Source organism: Rhineura floridana, chromosome 2 (genome assembly GCF_030035675.1).
Source record: "Rhineura floridana isolate rRhiFlo1 chromosome 2, rRhiFlo1.hap2, whole genome shotgun sequence".
Classification (NCBI taxonomy): Eukaryota; Metazoa; Chordata; class Lepidosauria; order Squamata; family Rhineuridae; genus Rhineura; species Rhineura floridana.
Genome location: NC_084481.1, coordinates 44,754,712 through 44,774,546, shown reverse-complemented (window position 1 = coordinate 44,774,546; position 19,835 = coordinate 44,754,712). Strand labels below are relative to the sequence as shown.

Below are 19,835 nucleotides of genomic sequence, written 5' to 3'. Positions count from 1 at the left end.
GCTGAAGCTGATTGCCCAGCTACGGCTGTTCCTGGACCAGGATAGCCTGGCCTCAGTTGTCCATGCTCTGGTGACTTCCCATCTGGACTACTGTAATGTGCTGTATGGGGGGCTCCCCTTGAAGATGGTCCCGAGGCTGCAGCTAGTGCAGAATGCAGCTGCTTGGCTGATAAGTGGGATTGCCCAATAGGACTATGTGTCACCTGTCCTGAAAGCACTGTACTGGCTGCCAGTGAGCTACCAGGTCCAATTCAAGGTGTTAGTACTAGCATATAAAGCTTTAAATAGCTTGGGATCCAAGTATCTAAAAGACTGCCTTAAGGTTCATTCATTCACTCATCCATTCATTCATTCATTTCATTGGCGATCCCTCGTGGCCAAGTAAGATTGTCTTCCAGGGTAAGGTCTTTAACAGTGGGTCTGTAAGTGACTGTGGAGGCCAATTCTGGATCCACCACAGCCTCCCACAGTGAGGACATAGGTTTCCAGATGGAAGATGGTCACGATGAGGATTTACTTGACATGCCTTCCGCTCAGCTCGTTTGTCCCTTTTGCCCTGTACTTGTGCTTCTTCAAAGTCCATAGCACCTAGTTACTATTTTTTAGATTAGCTTTGAGATCATCATTAAACCTCTTTTGCTGTCCACCGATATTCCGTTTTCCATCGGCCACCAGGGACTGCCTGATTGGCACTGACCTGTGACAGGTCCTTTCCAGTGGCGGCTCCCCATTTGTGGAATGCCCTCCCTAGTGAGGTGCATCTGTCTTTGTCACCACTGACTTTCAGGAGGAATCTGAAAACATTCCTGTTTACCCATGCATTTGATGGCTGAAGAGTGTGTTCCTGGCAATCTAGAGATCACTGGTGAAATAAAGTTTTTAAATTGTGATTGTGTTTTTAGAATGTTTTTTACTGTTTTTAGAATGCTTTTCTTTTTGTGGTTCTTACATTGTTTTGACATGCTTGCCACCCTCGGCTCCTTCGGGAGAAAGGGTAGTATAGAAATTCAATAAAAATACATGTCACAATTCCGTTTCAGAAGGGACTATTTCAGCAGTTTATAGCTAGTAATTCAAAGCATGCTCCAGCTACATGCATGGTTCTCTCTCTCCTATACAGCTTCTTTGTTCACAGAGCAAAAAGCTATAATCCACCCATTATAATCAATGGGTAGATTATAGCTTTTTGCTCTGTGAACAGAAGGAACTTTCATTCAAGAAAGAGATTCTTCTCCTTACCAAAGAGCCCATTTTGTCAACCCAATTCTCTTTTCACTCATGAAGATCCAAGCCAATAGGACAGTTTGCATAGATTAAAACCATAATACTGATATTTTATTTATTCCCTTTTTTCACCTAGCAAGGAACCTGTGTGTTTTGCCCAAGAATGGAGATATACCTGGGTAACAGCCAGTTTTTGTATTTCCAGAGATGGGGAACCCATTGCTGTTTCTTCTTTTAAGTAGGTCTTGGTGCAACCTGACACTCTTATGGTGCCTAAAATAACCCCATTTGAATGCCTCCTCCCACATTCTGTCTTAAAACTCTGACCAGATGCGGACCTATGGCTCTAACCATCAGCCAACTTTTTCTATTCCCCACCTCACTTGCTCTGTTTACCATCTAGCCTCATGAAGAATTCTGGAGAACTCAAAAGCCTGCACGCTATGGTATTTTGGTTGGCCCACTAAAGATATTGACCTAATATGGATTTTGGAACCAATATTTTAGAATGTTTTCTACAAGATGTTTATTGTGTACTAAAAATATAATCTGTTTTGGGTCTGCTTTTTAATGAATCATGATCCTAATTGGTTATATGTGTCAGTAACCCATTTCATTTTCCTTTTTTTTTTTTGAGAAATAGGCCAAAAAGATGACGTAACACTAGTAGGCACTCATCTACAGGCTAAAATTGAATTATAAAAATGGAATTTTACTTAAAAGGAAAGTGGTAGTACACATGTAAGCAAACAATTGCTATCCTGCCCCAGCATGCCTATGCTTATGGCCGAGACAGACAGACATCACCATCCAGTAGAAAACTGCCAATCCAATACATGTCTATTCAGAAGTAAGCTCTGTTGAGTTCAATGGGACTTACTCCCAGGTGTGTATTGGATTGCAGCCTAAGCCTTATTAGGCAGCTTAATTCCAATGACTACAGTACTATATGATCAGGAAAAATGAATGAATGAATCTTTATTTTTACCCCGCCCTTTTTCCAAAACTGGAACGCAGGGCAGCTTACAAATAAAAACTACACATAGGTAAAAAACATACAAAAATATACAACTAAAATAGAATTAAACTATTCATAACATTAAAACCATGAAACATACACTTAAGATACTAAGACAATTTAAAACATTAAGAACAGGACCATACAACAGACCTTATGAGGCCCTATCTTAAACATCTTCTAGTCCAAAAGCCTGTCGGAATAAAAAAGTCTTTGCCTGCCGACAGAAGGATAGCAAGGAAGGGGCCATTCGTGCTTCCCTAGGAAGAGAGTTCCAGAACCTGGGGGCAGCCACCGAGAAGGCCCTATCTCGCGTCCCCACCAATCGCACTTGCGAAGGTGTTGGGACTGAGAGAAGGGCCTCTCCTGAGGATTTCAACGCCCGGGCAGGCTCATATGCGGAGATACGGTCTGACAAATAGCCTGGACCTAGGCCGTATAGAGCTTTATAGGTCAAAACCAGCACTCTGAATTGTGACCGGAAACAAACAAAAAGAGATCCAGTTTAAAATATTAAACGTACCTTTTTGAGATGTCCTAATCTAAGCTTGAAAATTTCTTCTTGTTCATGGTATTCTGCTAGTGTTAGCCTGCAGGAGTTAGCATAGGTAATAAACTATTTTAAATAAAAACATGCAAATAAAAGATGAAAAGGAAAAACATATTTCATTTCTGATTTATAAGATAGAAAGACAATCCTTCCAGCATCTTGCAGAATCAAATTACATTCTGGATGACCAAGAGCTTGATGTGGAACAAAATGTTCTAATACCAAAGACTGTATCTACACTCCTACCTAAAATGATGACAGGGAGGAATCAAAGAACAGAGTCTCTAACTGTAATGTCCCTTTGGTGTTTGAGTCAAATGCAGCTGGTGTTGCAATGTGTGATAAATGTTCATGGTCTACAAGATTTTCTAAATTAGGAAGGCAAAGAAATATTGGTTATCTGCAATAATGTGGGACTACACATTTAGAATAAAGTGCTAAGTCATGTTTTATCTTTAGGAAGGAGCAATGAAAGCTGTAAAGCTCTGTGTGATTCTACAAGGATATTCAGTGTCAGTTGTTGGCTGTATTAATAGGCACAACATTCTTGGCATCAATTTGTTAAATAAAAATTGTATTTGATTTCAGCAGAGATTGAATGATTTAGGTTCTAAATTTGGCAAGTACCAATTTGGATCTATGTTTTGGTATTAAATCTTGATCAAAATACAGAACCCAAAGTGCAGGCTTCCCAAATGGCCCTATAGGGGTCTATGGAATAAAAGCCAGCAAGACGCAATTAACAATACTATTGGAAAACACAAAAACCATCCCGTACCCACAACACCAGAGCCGCTACAAGCAGGAAGAAAGGTTTAGCTTCCCCCGTGTAAGTGAATGGTTACAAACACGTGATTGTGGCACCATTACAATAAGCCAGCCTTTCCCAACCTTTGGGTCCCCAGATGTTGCTGGACTACAGTAATTCCTGACCATTGGCCATGCTGACTGGGGCTGATGGGAGTTGTAGTCCAACAACATCTGGGGACCCAAAGGTTGGGAAAGGCTGCAGTAAGCACTTAATACATAATTAGCAAAGAAGTATGAACTTACAATTGTGGTAAATTGGGTCTAACAAATGGATCATGTTCTGCTCCATTGACAGCTTTGTTTTTCCTCTGTTTAGGTTCTGAATTGGCAGAGGGAGCCTGAGAATTATTCATAGCAGGTTTTCGCTTTGCCAGAAGTTTTCTTTGCCTCTCAATATCTTCCCTTTGTTGGTTTACCCACTCCTGTTGCCTGCAAACCCAAAGCATTGTTTTATGGTGATTTTCAGAGTCTGTACTTTTTTAAAAAAAAAATGTTTTGACTCTGCTACTAGTGGATTCAAGGCAGCCCTCTAAAGCAAGTATGAGGGACTTCCATCCCACAGCCTAAATTTGGCCCAGCATAGGTCCCAATTTGGCCTGTGAGGCTATTTTCCCAAAACAACACTCATCTGCCTCAGTTCTCATGTCATATGTGATGTCAGGTATGGGGCAGGTAGAGCATGGGGCTGCGTGACCAAGTTTGCCAGGGGCGGCCTGATCGTGCAGCCGATCCCACCAGAAAGCAGCTTGGCAAGCACTGAGCACAGAGCTTGCAAATGCCTAACAGCCAGCTGATTGTCAGGCAACTGTCAGGTGTTGGGGAATTAGTATGCAAAGTGCTTTCCAAGCACCAAACATAGGGCTGGCAAAGCCCTTTGTGCTGTGGTTCCCAAGCTCCTAACAACCAACTGGTTGTCAGGCACCTGGGAAGCACTGCGCAACGGCCTTTTATAGGTGGGCTATCCTGCCCACCTCTCAAAGTTGGCATGCAGGGGTGGGGGCAGATAAAGAGTCTAGTCCACCAAGCCAAAATTGTTCCCTACCACTGATCTGAAGGGATAAAATATTGGACACATGTTTTAAGCACAATGGATGGAACCCAGTTGATGCACACTTGATTCACAGAAGGGCTTTTGATCCAGCAGAAGCATCTGCTAAGGTTAGAGGAGGGGGAAGCAATTTTGGCTAATTTTTTCTTCCTTCCGCAGCCCCCAGGACCACCTTCCACCCTGTTTTGCAGGGTCCTCTAGAGCTGAGTTTTGGAGGTGCAAAGTGGGAGAAGGAATCAGTAAAAAAAACAGCTGCCTTCTTTTATTAGCAGATGCTTCCATTAGAGCAAAGGGCACCAGCTGGATTCCACCCATTATACTGTTATTGGGAAGCTATACCAAGCAAAAGACCAAAAAGCAAGACAAATATCCTCCAGATCTCAATTATAAGCCCTGTTTTCTTCACCCAAACTGACTTATAAAGCAAATAGTCCCAGAAAGTTGGTAAAAATAAAATTGTGCAAAGTCTCATGCAAGATATAAATCCAACATGCAAGATACTAGTATGGTAAGTCAGGAGTCCTCAAATGTGTGACATGAGTGCCCACTTCAAGAGGCATCCCAAGCAGTCTTCTGAACCATGGCTTAGTATCATTACTACAAAAACAGATTACACATGACATCCTTCTATTCAAACCATGCATTTAAAATACACAAATTCTATTTTTCCTCACTCTGATCCTCCTACCTATACAACTTCCTCAGTCATTTCTTTCTCTGCCAAGTCTCTACTGAAATATGTTACTGAAACAGTTGTTTTTCTGCTGGCAAATGCAGGCTCTTCCTCTCCCATCCCCTATTTTACGCTAGCAGAAGTGTGTTCAAAGGCAAAGAGATTTTCTTTTTCTTGTTGCTGCTCCTTTGTGGCAACCAAGCACAATGGTCTCTGAAGCAGTTTATATATTATAGATGTAGGGTCTATACCATGTGACTATTAAGCACTTTTCAGCCCATGGGCTAATTTGAAAGTCATTGATCTACATAGTGCTCCTTTACTAAATTCTGGTTTGTTTTTAAGGCTCACTGAGAAAGTGAGATCTACTTACGTATTTGCTTTCAAAATTACTAAAAGTAAGGAATTTAACTGTCAGTTGATTAAACCAATTCTTACTGTACTCAGATTTCAAAAGACAGAATGACATGATGTATGTAAAAAGTAATCCAAATGCTGGTAGTTTCATATAAAAACATTCACTCCTGGGAAATAGTAATTACTAACACTTTAAAAACACAATATTGACTAACTTCACAAGATTCTGAAACGCGAAGCCATCTGTCCACTGTTCAGTAAACGATGCACCATGTCGAACAGTTGTAAAATGCCCAAGGCGTAATCTGTCTTGCATACTCTTCTCTCTGCTTGCCAGCTTTTCTTGTGTGCTCTAAGGAGAACAAAAATATCACCAGTTAGTTTTAGAGTATTTCCCAGCAGTGGGGTTTTGTTGCAAAAAATGCAACATTGTTACTTGTTGTACAGGGTTCAGATACCTTCAAGGATTCTATTTTGTGAGCATAGTGCATTTTCTCAGGGTTGAAAAACAACAATTTCCCACTCACGCACCAGTTAGCCCATCAGCCAAGACTGCCAATGCCCGGTAGAATGCAGTTTGCTTGAGTATCACAAGTGCCTTAATGGTTAGCGCTCATTGTATCAAAGAGTGACAAAGGTTACAGAGTCGGAAGCTGAAAGCTTCTACATTCTTTATGAAAGCCGCCTGTTCCTGAAACACACTATACTCTGGACAGGTTTGCTGCTCTCAACGGAAGGGGGGGAAAGGTAGCTATTACCAGTTTACGTTGAAAAACTCTTCCAATTTTCAAAACATTTTCCAATTAAGCACGTTTTAATATGACACTACAAACACTCAAAAGGAAGATAAAAAAGGAGGATATTCCCTCATATGCCAGGTTAGACTTTGATCCCAGGATCCACTGCTGATGCTATAATGGATCTATTTCTGTGTTTAAATACTGCATAATCACAATGGTCTGGTGTCAATCAATTTATCTACTTGCTTCATCCTGGGAGGAAGATATCTGAAACGGATAAAATCCATGCATTTGGCCCCACCTTACACAATGCCTCTCTGTTGCTGTGTGGGAGTAAGTCCAAAGAAGCAGTTTCTGCACTGCTGCAGTAAGAGGGGCCCCAGAGGCATATTACCCACCTTACTGTCCATTGGATCAGGCTTTTACTGATATGGCACAAATTGCTACTCATGCCACTGCCGCTTAACCTAATTTACAGGATTAGGGTAACAAACTGTTCTTCACTGTGGATTTTAAATAAAAAAAACCTCAACTTACTTTTTCAATCAAAAGTTTCTTGCTCATTGAAATGCATTTGTTTAATCTCTCTTTGTATTTTTCAAGTAGCTTTTGTTGTTCATCTATTTGTCGTCGTAGATCACAATTAGCCTAAGAATTAAATGAAGTTATATTACAAGAAAGGCACTGCAGGACAATACTGTGAGATGGAATGCTTCTGATTGGAGTTTTCAGCCACCCTATTCTACCTCCCCCCTGCTTTCCCTTTCATTCCCTCCCACCCACCCTGTACACACACTATCAGCAACTATCTCTTCTGTTCCCAAGGACATTAAAAATAGCTTTTCAGAAGGAACCAGAAAGCTACCTAATGAGATGCTCATTCTAACCCTTTTTAAAATCTGCATGTATGTTCTTCCCTCCTTCCTTTCCAGTTATTCTATTCCCCTTCTAGCCCGACTGCCATTTTTTCCCTCTCAGTCAACATTTTATGCTGTTGACTTCCTATGGGCCTGCTTGTGGGAGGAGGGGATGGCTCCCTTCCCTTTAGGATTTTTTCCTAAAGATTTTTTTGAGCATGTGCAAATCTCAGAGTTACCAGAGTCTGCTGATACCTCTCTCTTATGTGGGGGTGGTGCAATTTTTGCTACACCTCCACAAGAACATGAAGATCTGAATCACAAATCAAGGAAATGAGGGTTGGCGATTATAGATTTTACACATACAGACCCAAAGTTGTCAACCAAAAAAAACCTTCAAGCAAACAAACAAACAAAAGCAAAAGGACTGTTTTTAAGCAAAGGGAGAAGGGCGAAATAGTTTGGATGACACTGTATTAGAGAAATTCTAAGTACCTTGCACGCCATTTTACGTTTTCCTGGTAACTTGTCACATGCAATACAATACAACGATTTGCCATTTTAAAACAGTACAAGTTTCCTCTCTCACCGCTAATTTGATGCAAGTAGCCCAATATCTCTTAATCTTACCATTATCATACTTACCCTGAGCAAATCGTCTATACGACCTTCCTTCTTTTCCAAGTCTTGGTTTTTATTACTTTCAAGTGCAGTTAATTTCAACATTGTGAGATCAGTCTACATAAAAAAATGGGAAGTGGAAAGCAAATATTTAGCAGATTCAATGTAAATGCCATCTTAATGCAGCCTTTTAATTTACCACTTATCTATTCAGCTTAGGCAAAATGGCAAATACCCCCAGAGAAGCATGTTAAGTGGCAGCTCCGTATTCTTTTCTTCCTTAGATGAAGGATATGAGCTGTGTGCAAAACTTTCTCAAGGGGGAGATAGAACTGGCTACCACCATGCCAGGCTGCATACATGGCTATGTCACTGTTCTGCGTAAAATCTTGCAAAGTAAACAGAAGGCCATAGCAAGGGGCCACTTTACATGACACACTTCTGCTGTATCACTGGCATTCTGGGCTTAAAGATAGAAGCAGAAGGGAATCTCTGAAGTTACAACAGGGACAGCCAATGTAGTATTCTCCTGATGTTTTGGACTACAACTCCCATAATCCCTGACCATGGGCCATGATGACTGAGGCTGATGGGAGCTGTAGCTCATAACATCTGGAAGGCACCACATTAGCTATCCCGAGTTACAGGATCAATTCCTATACACCACTCCTTGGAATCAAGAGCCTCCCATGTTCAGAAGAAGGGATGACATGGCAGCAGGAGAGCAGCAAGCAATCAGTTGCTTCCTCTTTCAGTAATTAGTTACAAGGCTGTCTTAATGCCCTTGATCGACTTTAAGCCTGCTGATAATCAGAAAACGTCCACCGAGCCAGATCTTTGGTTTTAAACTTTACTAGATCATTAAATAGGTGCCACCACTAACATGGATCTGTATGTATGCTGTAGGAGCACGGAAAAGACACAGGATGTGATAGCGGGCATAGAATCCCATTTTTAAAGAAGCAAATTTCCACCTTTATGGCTATGAAGATATGCTTAATAGTTTGTAGGCAATGCCTGGTGAAAACATCAAAAGCCACAGAATTTGGCTGATTAAAATGTTCAGCTATTGAGGAAGGGTCTTTGAGGTACATGCCCCTCCACGTGAGAAACAGAGCCAGAATAAAGTTATACAAGAGAGAAAAAATGCACGTGTGCCAAGTTTATACCCAGAGAATTCAGGATTTCAAGGTGCAGAATTAACAGTGGGGATTGTAGTTCAGTGACAGAACACAAAATTTGTAGAGGCTGAGAACTGAACCCTTCTGCACGTAGAGAAGACTGAGAAAGAATTTTGCCTAAAACCCTGCAGAGCTGCTAGTAGTCAGAGTGGACTATACAATTACACAACAATGGTCTCATTCGGTAGAAGGCAGCTTGTGTTCCTATAAATTTTTATTTTTATTGTGGCATGCACAGCCTTAATAAAAGTGAACTGTACCCTGCCCTTCCAATTTGAATCTCTCGTTGATGTTCCCACCACAACTATCAGGATCATGAGACCTTAAACTCCAAAGCATCTGTTCTGAAGTTGTAGTCAATATTTGTTTTTTGTAATCTCTCTATGAAGATCACATGGTGTTATGTTGGAAGTGGATGTAAACACAGAGACAGAAGACTGGATTGTTTCTACTTACTCTCAGTCTTTTAGTGCAACAAATGCGTTCAGTTTCAAGCACCTGTGCCTTTCAAGCATTAAGCACCTGTAACTTTTTCTAAGCAGTGTTTCCAAATCATAAAGGAGCAAGGGGAGAGAATAATGAAATAGAATGCCTTCATGTATTTTTAGCATTAAACACAGATTTACAGTCTAGAGTGCTCACCTGTGTAATTTTAAATGACAACTGCTTTGGTTGTGAAACAGGGTGGTCCCCAAAAGATAACGCAGTAGGAGAAGGACTATTCTGTCGAACCTAAATATGCACATATAAAACACAAGACTGATCAAATCATAAGGGAGGCTGCCTTGTCAGAACTTGGCCTCTCTCTTTCATCCTCATCGCACCTGAAGCGCTTGGAATCTTCTGCAGTTAGACCATGAGTAAAAAGCAGCTACCTCTTCTACAGGAAGTGACAAGTACCCATAAATCACTTAGAATGCATTTTGGCATATAAGAGGTATATACATTAATACAATAAGTAAATACATGGCTCAATACTAAAAGCTGCTCGCTGTTCAGAGCTCAGAGGACATGAGCTCCCTCATGGTACAAGAGAATATCATCTGCAGGGAATGTTACCACTGATCGTGCACTTCAGCTCACCAGCTGTAGCACAGGAAGCTCCAGTCGCCACGTTCCAGCTGCCAGCTCATCAGCTGTGGCACGCGATCAGCTGTAGCGTGGGGAACTCGCACACTACAGCTGATCACTGTCAGCTGGAGCGCGGCAGCTGGAGCTCCCCACACTACAGCTGATTGCCCCGCTGGTGCCACCTATTAGCAGAACGCCAAAAAGCAGGGCCCTACTGTATTTCAAACTGTCTCCAAGGGGATAAGATTATAAAAAAGGCTGAAGGGATACAACAACGTAAACTGGTCTCTACGAGACCAGAGAATCAAAGGACCTCTGTATCTTATACTTCACCCCTTTTGCATTGGATACAGTCATTTCCTTAGATATTACTAATTTATTTTTCAATAAACTTGGCACCCATATTTGGAAAAATGCTAATGCTTCATGGAATAATTTTTCTTCTGTATCACTATCTAGTGATGCTAGTGTAACTGGCTACCTGTGTCAGCTACTGCACATATTATTATTTAAAAGCCTCATTACAAATTATAGCTATAGGAAGCTAGGAACTCTTCTTAAAATGCCCTCATGCACCATGTTGGTGAAACTATTTCAATAAGTAATAAAGCATCAACTGCTAGAAGACGGTACCCACAAGTAGCGGAGAAAGAGCATGTGATAACGATTATTTCATCTTACAAATGATAAGGAAACATTTTTTCTTTTGATGTTAAATGCCTGGTTGAACTTTTTAATGTGACACTAAGTCAACACAAAAACACAAGCATCCCAGGGTCAGGGTTTTGCCATTCTCAAGTGCCTTATAAACAGATAAACAATGGCAGACCATTGCTTGATGCTTCTGAGGAATAATTTAATAGAATTAATAGGGCAAGAGTTAATAGGTTCTCCCAACTAGTTTGTGGGGACATAGCAAGAAACACCTCTTTTCCACCTCCACCTTCCACGCAGTCACCCAGGAAAAACGTGGGGAAGAAAAATGCTGGTGACTGTAAAGCATCTTTGCCTGAAAAGGAGTGCATTAGAGACCCAAACCAAAATCCATGGGGAAAAAGTCTTGTAATGTTCAAAAGGAATGTTAACCTTCTGGATATGCATACCAGAAGCCTCTCTCAATTAACTTTTACCAAAAGAAAAAAGGAACAAATCCCTGTTAAAAGAAAAATCCAACCTGTAGGTTTTTTGTTTCCATAAACTGAACATGCCAGTGGATGCTATATTGTGTTACAAAAAAGAAGCGGAAGAAGATAAAAATCCCTTTCTTGTGTAGTTTCTTTCCCTTCTTGTAGATGTTTTAACTTGGTGGGACTCACAAGAGCTAACTCTTTGCCCATAGCAGAATTGGGGTAGAAATACCAGGGGAGTAATCCAGGTCCACTGAAGACTCCATACTCTCATTAGTTTAAATGTGCAGAGGTGTTTTAACTGGAAGAGCCTCAATTTTCCTCCGTTGGTGGCAGTAAAAGCCCAAGTCTTGTGTCAGTAATAAAGCTATAGGGCCAAGGGAAAAAGGAAAATTCTCATTGAGATCTAGTAACTTGAAGTTTTAGCATGTTTGGAATTTCTCTAGCCAGATAGAACTGACAATCCATTTTACTATTCTAGATTATGCTGTTACAAGCTACATAGTGTGAGCCCAGGCCCCTCCCCTAAAATGTCAACATTTAAATTTGTAAAAGGCAAGTTTTTAGTTCCTTTTCTTATGAGACAAGGGGGGAAACGTTCAGTCCTAGTTGCTCAGTAAGAACTGCTAACACGTTCCCAATGCTCTGGCCAATTTGTGCTAAAAAGTATTTGTATAAAATTCAGCAAACCCTTGGAAGTTTGACTGTTCAAATAATTTCATTGGGCAACATCCAACTTCATTCAAGGAGACTTCTATCTGCACAATGGACTTCCTCTCCTACACCCTACAGCCCCTACACACCAAAAAATCTGCTCTGAAACCCATTGTTCAATCAGGTGGATGTCACCCATTAAGGCCATTTAATAACTTTTAACATTCAACTATTTTTAGAATTGTGCTTTATTGCATTTACTTATACAGGTCCTCACAGCATTTTTGATTATGGTCCTGCACAAAGGAGAAATTTACTTATTACGTTTATTAAATTTCTATCTTGCCCTTCCTTTCAAAGAAGCAAAGAGCGCAATGGAACACTCCTATAGCATTGCCTTATAAAGAGATGGGATTGCTGCTTTCTGTGAAAGCAGACTCCCCAATAGTGAAGGAGACATAAGGCAGCAGTAAAATAAATACCGGTGTGTGTGTGTTCTAAGGCAACAATCTAACAAGCCATTGCTCCTGCAAGATTAGTTTTTAAAGAGAAAATTTCTGAATTGCATGCTGACAATTATGTAGATTAAACTTACAGAAGAAGGGGCGGAATGTGAGTTTTGAGGAGAACGAATTGCAGAAGGCATTCCTCTTACTGGGCTAGACCCATTTCCACCTTGGTACTGGAAAAAAAGTGACCAAAGAAATTATAATTTAGCAGGTGTTTTATTGAATACAACCAATAATGTGTTAGCAAAATTTAGATTTTGTAATCAAATGCAATACCATTCCGAGCAATTTGCATGGGGTATGATAGACCAACCAGTTAATGATACTCGCCAATTCAACATTCGCCAATTCTTCATATTTATTTCCATATAAAAACTATTTGCCCAATAACTGATGCTTGAGCAAAACTACGCATGCTGCCAGTCACCCCATTATAACAAGATTTAAGGAAAAAGCGTTATCTTGCAGGGATGTTGTTAGGAGTGATCTCCAACTTCTACTTTATTTGTTATTCTGCCCTTTCTCCCAAAAGAGACAAGGCAGCAAACAAAGTAATAAAGCAATACAATTAAAATAAATCAAAACACATGTAAAAATGATAGACAACATCTGAAAACTTCTAACATTAAAATACATACTCTAGGTTGTTGGAGAAACACATTTTGAAAAGCTACCCATAAGCACAGGCTAGCAACTACCATGAATGAGTGGAAGCCTTTGGTAATGATTTTACTTCACTCTTGCTTAATTCTACATTTTGTGAAATCAAGTAAGTTAAACATAAACTGGAGACAAAAAAGTAAACTGTTGAAGATATATACCAGGAGCTGAGAACCTCTGGCCATCCAGATGTTGCTGAACTACATTTCCCATCAGTCCCAGCCAATATGGCCACTAGTCAAGGCTGATGGAAGCTGTAATCCAATAACATCTGGAGGGCCACAGGAAAAGCATGCAAAATATAACCATAGTAAAGTTTTGCAATTGTTCTGTAATTGAGAAATCTCTTAAGATTGTGCAGAAGATAATGCCATCAAGTTCATATATGTAACTTCAATTAGCTGCCTACAATTTATACAAATGTAGCTAAAACTGAGGATATTAGCAACTGCACATTTTTTCTATCGATGACACTTTTGTCCACTCATACCAAACAGCACATTGTAGAAGATTTTAAATTTCTTGACAGAAAATAATTAGAGCATACAAGAGCAGCTTTGCTTCAAGTTCTCCAAAGATGCTGTACATGTCTGCAGCTTTTTCACAAAAGGAACACTGCTTGAACTAGCATTAGAATGACTGGGCCACCAAGTCAATACTCTTTGTTCTACATACATTTTCAATTGCCTTATGTCGGAAAGTGGATTATCCAGGACATTTGGTTGAAAACTGTATGGTCTGAGTACAACAAAGTAAAATGCACTCCTTTTCATTCAGTTTGCCAGTTTTAGAAGATTTATTAAGTTTAGTGACAATTGTCTTCTTTCCATCAAAGGTGTTCTTAAACTTTATTAGGGAAATCAATATGAATAATACATACAGTTTGAGAGAGCATTTTAAGCATAAAGTGGTTAAAAAACCAAGTGTTACTTGGGATGAAAGGAAGAAAAGTGCAGTAGTGTTAATTTTGAATAGCTTGGTTTCTTTAAAATCCTTGCTCTCTGCTGGGCTAAACACTCATATCGTGGAGAAGAAATTTTGAACATGCAACATGCTGCCCTGGGGCTCCTACTGGGAGGAAGGGCAGGATATAAATCTAATAAAATAAATAAATAAACAACATCTTCCACGAAAGTTATACTGCTAATTTTAAAAATATGAAATCAGAAGTAGATGAACAAATACAATGGTTTGTATCCCTCAAATAAAGCTACATTTAATGTATGAAACAGAGGAATGTATCAAAATCAGAAACTTACTTCAAAATAGTCACTAATTTTGTGACCACGTGCACCAATGTTTTTCCCTAAAAAACAATTAACATTATTATTATTAAGAATATGGCATCAGGTGAGAGAAAAAAGCAGCATTTATGCTGTATTGTACATATAAAGGTATGTATGTGGTCACATATTGTTTAATTTTACTTTCTAACAGGTTCTCTTTAGTTTGGCAAGTTTCTTAAAAAACATCAATTTAAGAAATGTATGCTCAATCACTTTTTCAAAGAATATAAGATCAAGCCTAATTTCTCTAGATTTACACTGCTAATGGTAGCAGATTTATTGTGGCATGAGCATTTGTAAGAAACAGCCTACTTACTTGTCCTACTGTGTTCCCATCCTAATTCCACAGTTCGCACTACCTTGCTAGGCTCTGAATAATTAACAGAACAGATTTAGATAACTAAGGACATTTGAGAAATTGCAAGAACAGTTTAGTGACTGAAGTAACACGGCAACATGGTTACTTATTGGTCAGATTTCCTATAAGACAAAAGCATTTTAAAAATTATATCTATTTACTATCTGAACTGCTTGATCCTGAAGGCCTCAGCTTAAACATCAATCACCACAATTTTAAGAACAATCTAGAAAATAAAGTCATACCAAATTCTAGAAAGATGAAAGCTCAGATAACATGCAATGGTTCCTTAACACCACTGACCAAGAGCTTACTGAAATAAGGTGGCTGTATAGCACTTTGAAGGCACACAAAACACTCTGTTGAAAATCCAACAGATGGTAAAGACAGAGACACCTATTTGTATGTAGTGAGAATTCAAAAAAGACAACTAATTGATATAGATGAGAGCATGCACAATTAAATCTTACACTGCACAGCAGTACATACAGAGAATATTGTCTACATAGGGTACAAACTATTTGGTACTTTACAGGACAAGCACAGGATCATCTAATTGTACCTACAAGAAGCTGCTGATATGGGAGCACTATCCTACCAAGACATGAGATATTATGTTTTGAGCAAGTTTTCAAAGTCATTACAAACATTTTTCAGGGTCATTACCAACATCTCCCACATACATTTAACATGTGTCTGCTCTTACGGAGAAAAAAGAAATGCATCAATATCTGTAGGAAAAAACAAACTGGAAAAACCTAACATACTAAAAGTATTTTTCCCCATGAGTTTCTGCTTAAATAAATAGTTTTGCCTCCTTTTATCATGAAATGCTTTCCTCTCGAAAATATGAAAAAATTGTAAGTTGGTCTGAAGTCATAACATCGAGAATAAGATGAGACTTTGATCTAGAGCACTAATCCTGTCCCTGTAATAGGCTTCTGTAGAAGAGTCATTACTGCTAACAATTTCCACTTTGACAACATAGCCTGGAATGAAGTCTCTGGAAGCCATTTTCCAAAATGTGTGCCGGCCATCCTCTTGCAGCATCTCTCTCATGAACCACAACTCCTATATACATAAAATTTATGCCAAACCATAGAGGTTTTGGGGAGCTTCACTATAATATCATATTAGCTAATATATTATAATGCCAATTATTGCTAAAATATGTAGAAAATAGGTAACTGGATGTGAGCAGACCCTTGGGCTACCACAGACTACATACCCAGACCTCCACGAGTGCCCCCCCTCCAAAAAGATTGCACTGAGTTGTGTATGGCTCAATATTTCATTTTGGTACATGACACTGTCAGGCATGACACTGTGCCAATAATATCCAAAATATGAATGAGGAATTGGGGGTGTGCATCCCAAAATGAGTCTTGGGCCACTACGAATCATACACTCCAGAAGAGTATTCTCTACAAGATAATAGCAAACTGTGTCTGACCCAATGCTTTTACTTGGATGCAATCCATTGACAAGTGCAGTCCTATATCATCCTGGGCTCCTTTGGGAGGAAAGACGAGCTAGAAATTTAAGAAGAAATAATGATAGCAGCATTGTGTAAATGTGTAAGAGAAGGAACTAGAGGGTGCATCCCATAACACCACTTGTGAACCCCAATCATATACACACACCCCTCCAGGAGTAAGCATGTACATATTTTGGTAATTATTGGTGTGGACCCATATACTCATCAGTGTCTTGCACCCAAACAAAGCACTGGGCTGGACTTGTCCTTGATGAGATGCCATAGAGTCACTATCTTGTTTGCCTGATTTCTGGTGCATACATACAATTCCTTATTCTCTTCTACATATTTTGATTATTATTGATATGGGTTCACACTTGATAGTGTCTTGCATCTGAACAAAGCACTGGATCCATGTCATCTCTAGAGAATACTCTCCTAGATGTGTGGGTGCTTTATTTGTGGTGACTCAAAGTTTAACATTTGAAGAGCACACATGAACCTCTTTACTAGTTTTTATGTATTCTGGCTATTATTATATTATCAATAACTGAAATGTTTTATATATATTTATGTATGCAAGTGCCACGGTTTATGAGACCATTTTGGAAAATGGCTTCTGCAGACTTACATGAACTTACACATTTCTACTCTTTTTTCTTTCCAACTAGGTGTTCCATGACATCCAAATGGGCTTTAGTTATCTAACTTCAATCCCACCCTTCCTCCCAGAAGGAGCCCAGGACAAGCAAAAAACTAAACACACTAGTCTTTAAAACATATTAAAATAAAACATCCTTTAAAAAAGCTTTAAAAAGATAATAAAAGCAATTCCAACATAGATGTAGACTGGACTAAGGTCTCTACTTAAAAGGCTTGTTGAAAGAGGAAAGTCTTCAGTAAGTGCCGAAAAGATACAGAGATGGTGTCTGTTTAATATTGAAGGGGAAGGAAATCCAAAATGTCAGTGCCACAACACTATAGGTCCACTTCCTATGTTGTCCAGAACAGACATCCTGAAAATATTCTGACGCATAGGGCAGGGCATACTCTTGACTTGGGTTTTGCTTCAGATGGAGAAAGGGGTGGTCTGGAGATAAGGGAGTAGATGTCACCCCATTGTCATGGTCAGACCACTTATGGTGAAGTTTAGACTTATGGTTCCAATCCTTCCCTGTAGGGGTGATGGAGATATTAAGATGGTCCGCTCCTGGAGACTAATGGAATCCACTGGATTCCTGAATGCCCTGGGGGAGTTCCCAGTAGATAGAGCAGATGACCCTGTTGAAGCCCTTGTCACACTGTGGAACAACGAGGTGTGTTGGGTTCTCAACACAGTTGCCCCCAAGCACCCTCTCCAGCATTGTGGAGCCTGGTTTGCACCTTGGTACACCAGTGAGCTAAGGGCAATGAAACAGGCTGGATGACGGCTAGAGCGCAAGTGGCGAACATGTGCTGTGAGTCTTATCGGGTATGAGTAAAACATCATAACTGTGCCTACTGTATGGCAATGAGGGCAGCGAAGAAGGCCCACTTCTCTGCCACCATCACATCCTAAAGTAGCTGTCCAGTGGAGCTTTTTCATATTGTTAGGGGTCTGTTGACATCAACTCCAGGAAATGGAGTTTTAGACCCGAGGCCCACTGTGAATTATTTGCAAGGCACTTTGAGGGTAAAGTTGCTCACCTCCGTAGCAATCCTGATGCCTCATCTACATCTACTGTAGACCCCAGTGAGGTGTTCGGTGCAATGTCTGCTGTAAATTCTTGGGAATGGTTTCAGTTGATGCAGCCTGATGACGTGGACAAGTTGCTTGCAATGATGCAGCCAGTAACATGTTCCCTCGACCCTTGCCCTTCTTGGCTTATTGAAGCTTGCTGAGGGGATTTGACTGAGTGGATCCAGGGTGTGGTCAATGCATCATTGTGGGAAGGAGTGGTTGCAGCCACCCCGAAAGAGGCAGTGATGCAACTGGTCCTGAAAAAACCCAACCTGGACCCGTTGGTTTGCGACAATTACCGACCAATTGCAAATACCACCTTCTTACGGAAAGTGATTAAGAAGATTGTGGCACAGCAATTGCAAGTACTCTTGGACGAAACAGATTATCTTGACCCATTCCAGTCTGGGTTCAGGCCTGGTTATGGGATTGAATCGGGTTTGGTTGCCCTCATGGATGACCTTTATCAGGAAAAGGACAGGGGGAGTGTAACCCTGTTACTCTTACTTGATCTCTCAGCGGCTTTTGACACCATTGATCATGGCATCCTTCTGAGCCGACTTGGTGAGATGGATATTGGAGGCACTGTTTTACAGTGGTTTTCATCCTATCTCTGAGTTCATTTTCAGAGAATAGCATAGGGTGGTTGTCTTCTGCCTCCTGGAAGTTGTGCTGTGGGGTAACTTCAGTAACTAAGCCAAGTAGCATGAGCCCTATTTGTGGATTGCTCTCAGAACTACAAGTTTCTCTCCTTTTTCAGATAGTAATGACAGTAAGCTAGATTCAAGTTTATTATTCAATTTCTCTATAAAAGCATTATATTGGTTACACAAACACACTCACTTCGAAGCTTCTGCTATGGTTAAACGATGCAAGTCACCTTTGTGAAATCATTTCCAATTTAAAAGCATCAAATCTCTAGAGTTAAACAACACAGAAACAACGTTTACTCTGCATGTGCACACATCTAAGCATAATGAGCACAGGGACTTTGTACTCTGGACAAAAGTCTACAAAGATAGGAAGATGCATTTAGAATATCATATTCTCCAGGACCCAGCAAGTGCTAATGCCCAAAGCGCTGCTTGGAACCTTTCAGTGCTAGAATGATGAGGTATTCAAGAACTAATCACTGATAACAGGTCAAGCAAATATAAACAAATAAAGCAACCAGACAGAACTGTTCGTTCCAAATCATCGTATCAGTACAGAATGTTTTTTTACTAATTCCAATGTTTGTTTTCAAAAATGCTAATAGACTCCCTCAACTTGAAAACATTTTTCTGTTATACTCTATTTGCTCTCAAATGGTCACATCTCCTATGGGGTTTTTTTCATCTAAAAACCCCAGTGGAGATAGGATTGATGACTCATTACAGATGCCAATTATACAGCCACAAGAGTGGTGGTACGCTGTAGCCAGCATGGATTTCTCACATCCCACAATGTTAAATTGAAAATACCCCCATGCCGTTCCCATAAGCTCATTTCAAAACGAAACTTATAGTCCTGAACTCAGAAACACTTGCTTAACAACCCTTTAAGTTTTCATGGCAATACACACAAAGTCAGAGAGAATCTAGATTTCAAAGTGTAAAACAAGAGAAAAAAATCCTCACCCCTGTTGGGGTCAGAATTCTCCTAATTTGTTGGAATTAATTAAAAATCAGCCATGTTCACAGAGTACCTGTAATCCTATTACTGACATTGTCCCATACGCCGACCTTTATCTTCCACAGTTTAAAAGTTAAAAAAATGCATGGCTGATTTTTAATTAATTTAACATTGAAGACTATTATAACATTGGGCATGCTCAGTAAGAACCAACTGTCAGTGTTCTAAAAGCCAGACTCACATCTGTTTGGCTAATCAGGGGCCATATCCACACCATACC

General features: G+C 40.0%; 1 protein-coding gene across 6 annotated transcripts in view; it reads right to left on the bottom strand.

Moving 5' to 3' along the window:
- TLK1 (tousled like kinase 1) overlaps positions 1-19,835 on the bottom strand; it is a 96,772-nt gene that overhangs the window by 19,805 nt on the left and 57,132 nt on the right. For 4 of the 6 annotated variants that reach the window (XM_061608516.1, XM_061608517.1, XM_061608514.1 and 1 more), the window contains 8 exons: positions 14,360-14,406; positions 12,527-12,613; positions 9,722-9,811; positions 7,923-8,015; positions 6,958-7,068; positions 5,896-6,032; positions 3,846-4,031; positions 2,766-2,832 (listed from right to left, as the gene is read on the bottom strand). In XM_061608516.1, coding sequence (XP_061464500.1) covers positions 2,766-2,832; positions 3,846-4,031; positions 5,896-6,032; positions 6,958-7,068; positions 7,923-8,015; positions 9,722-9,811; positions 12,527-12,613; positions 14,360-14,406 — 818 coding nt within the window. The remainder of the gene's footprint in view (positions 1-2,765; positions 2,833-3,845; positions 4,032-5,895; positions 6,033-6,957; positions 7,069-7,922; positions 8,016-9,721; positions 9,812-12,526; positions 12,614-14,359; positions 14,407-19,835) is intronic. The other 2 variants (XM_061608515.1, XM_061608519.1) reach the window with 2 other exon arrangements.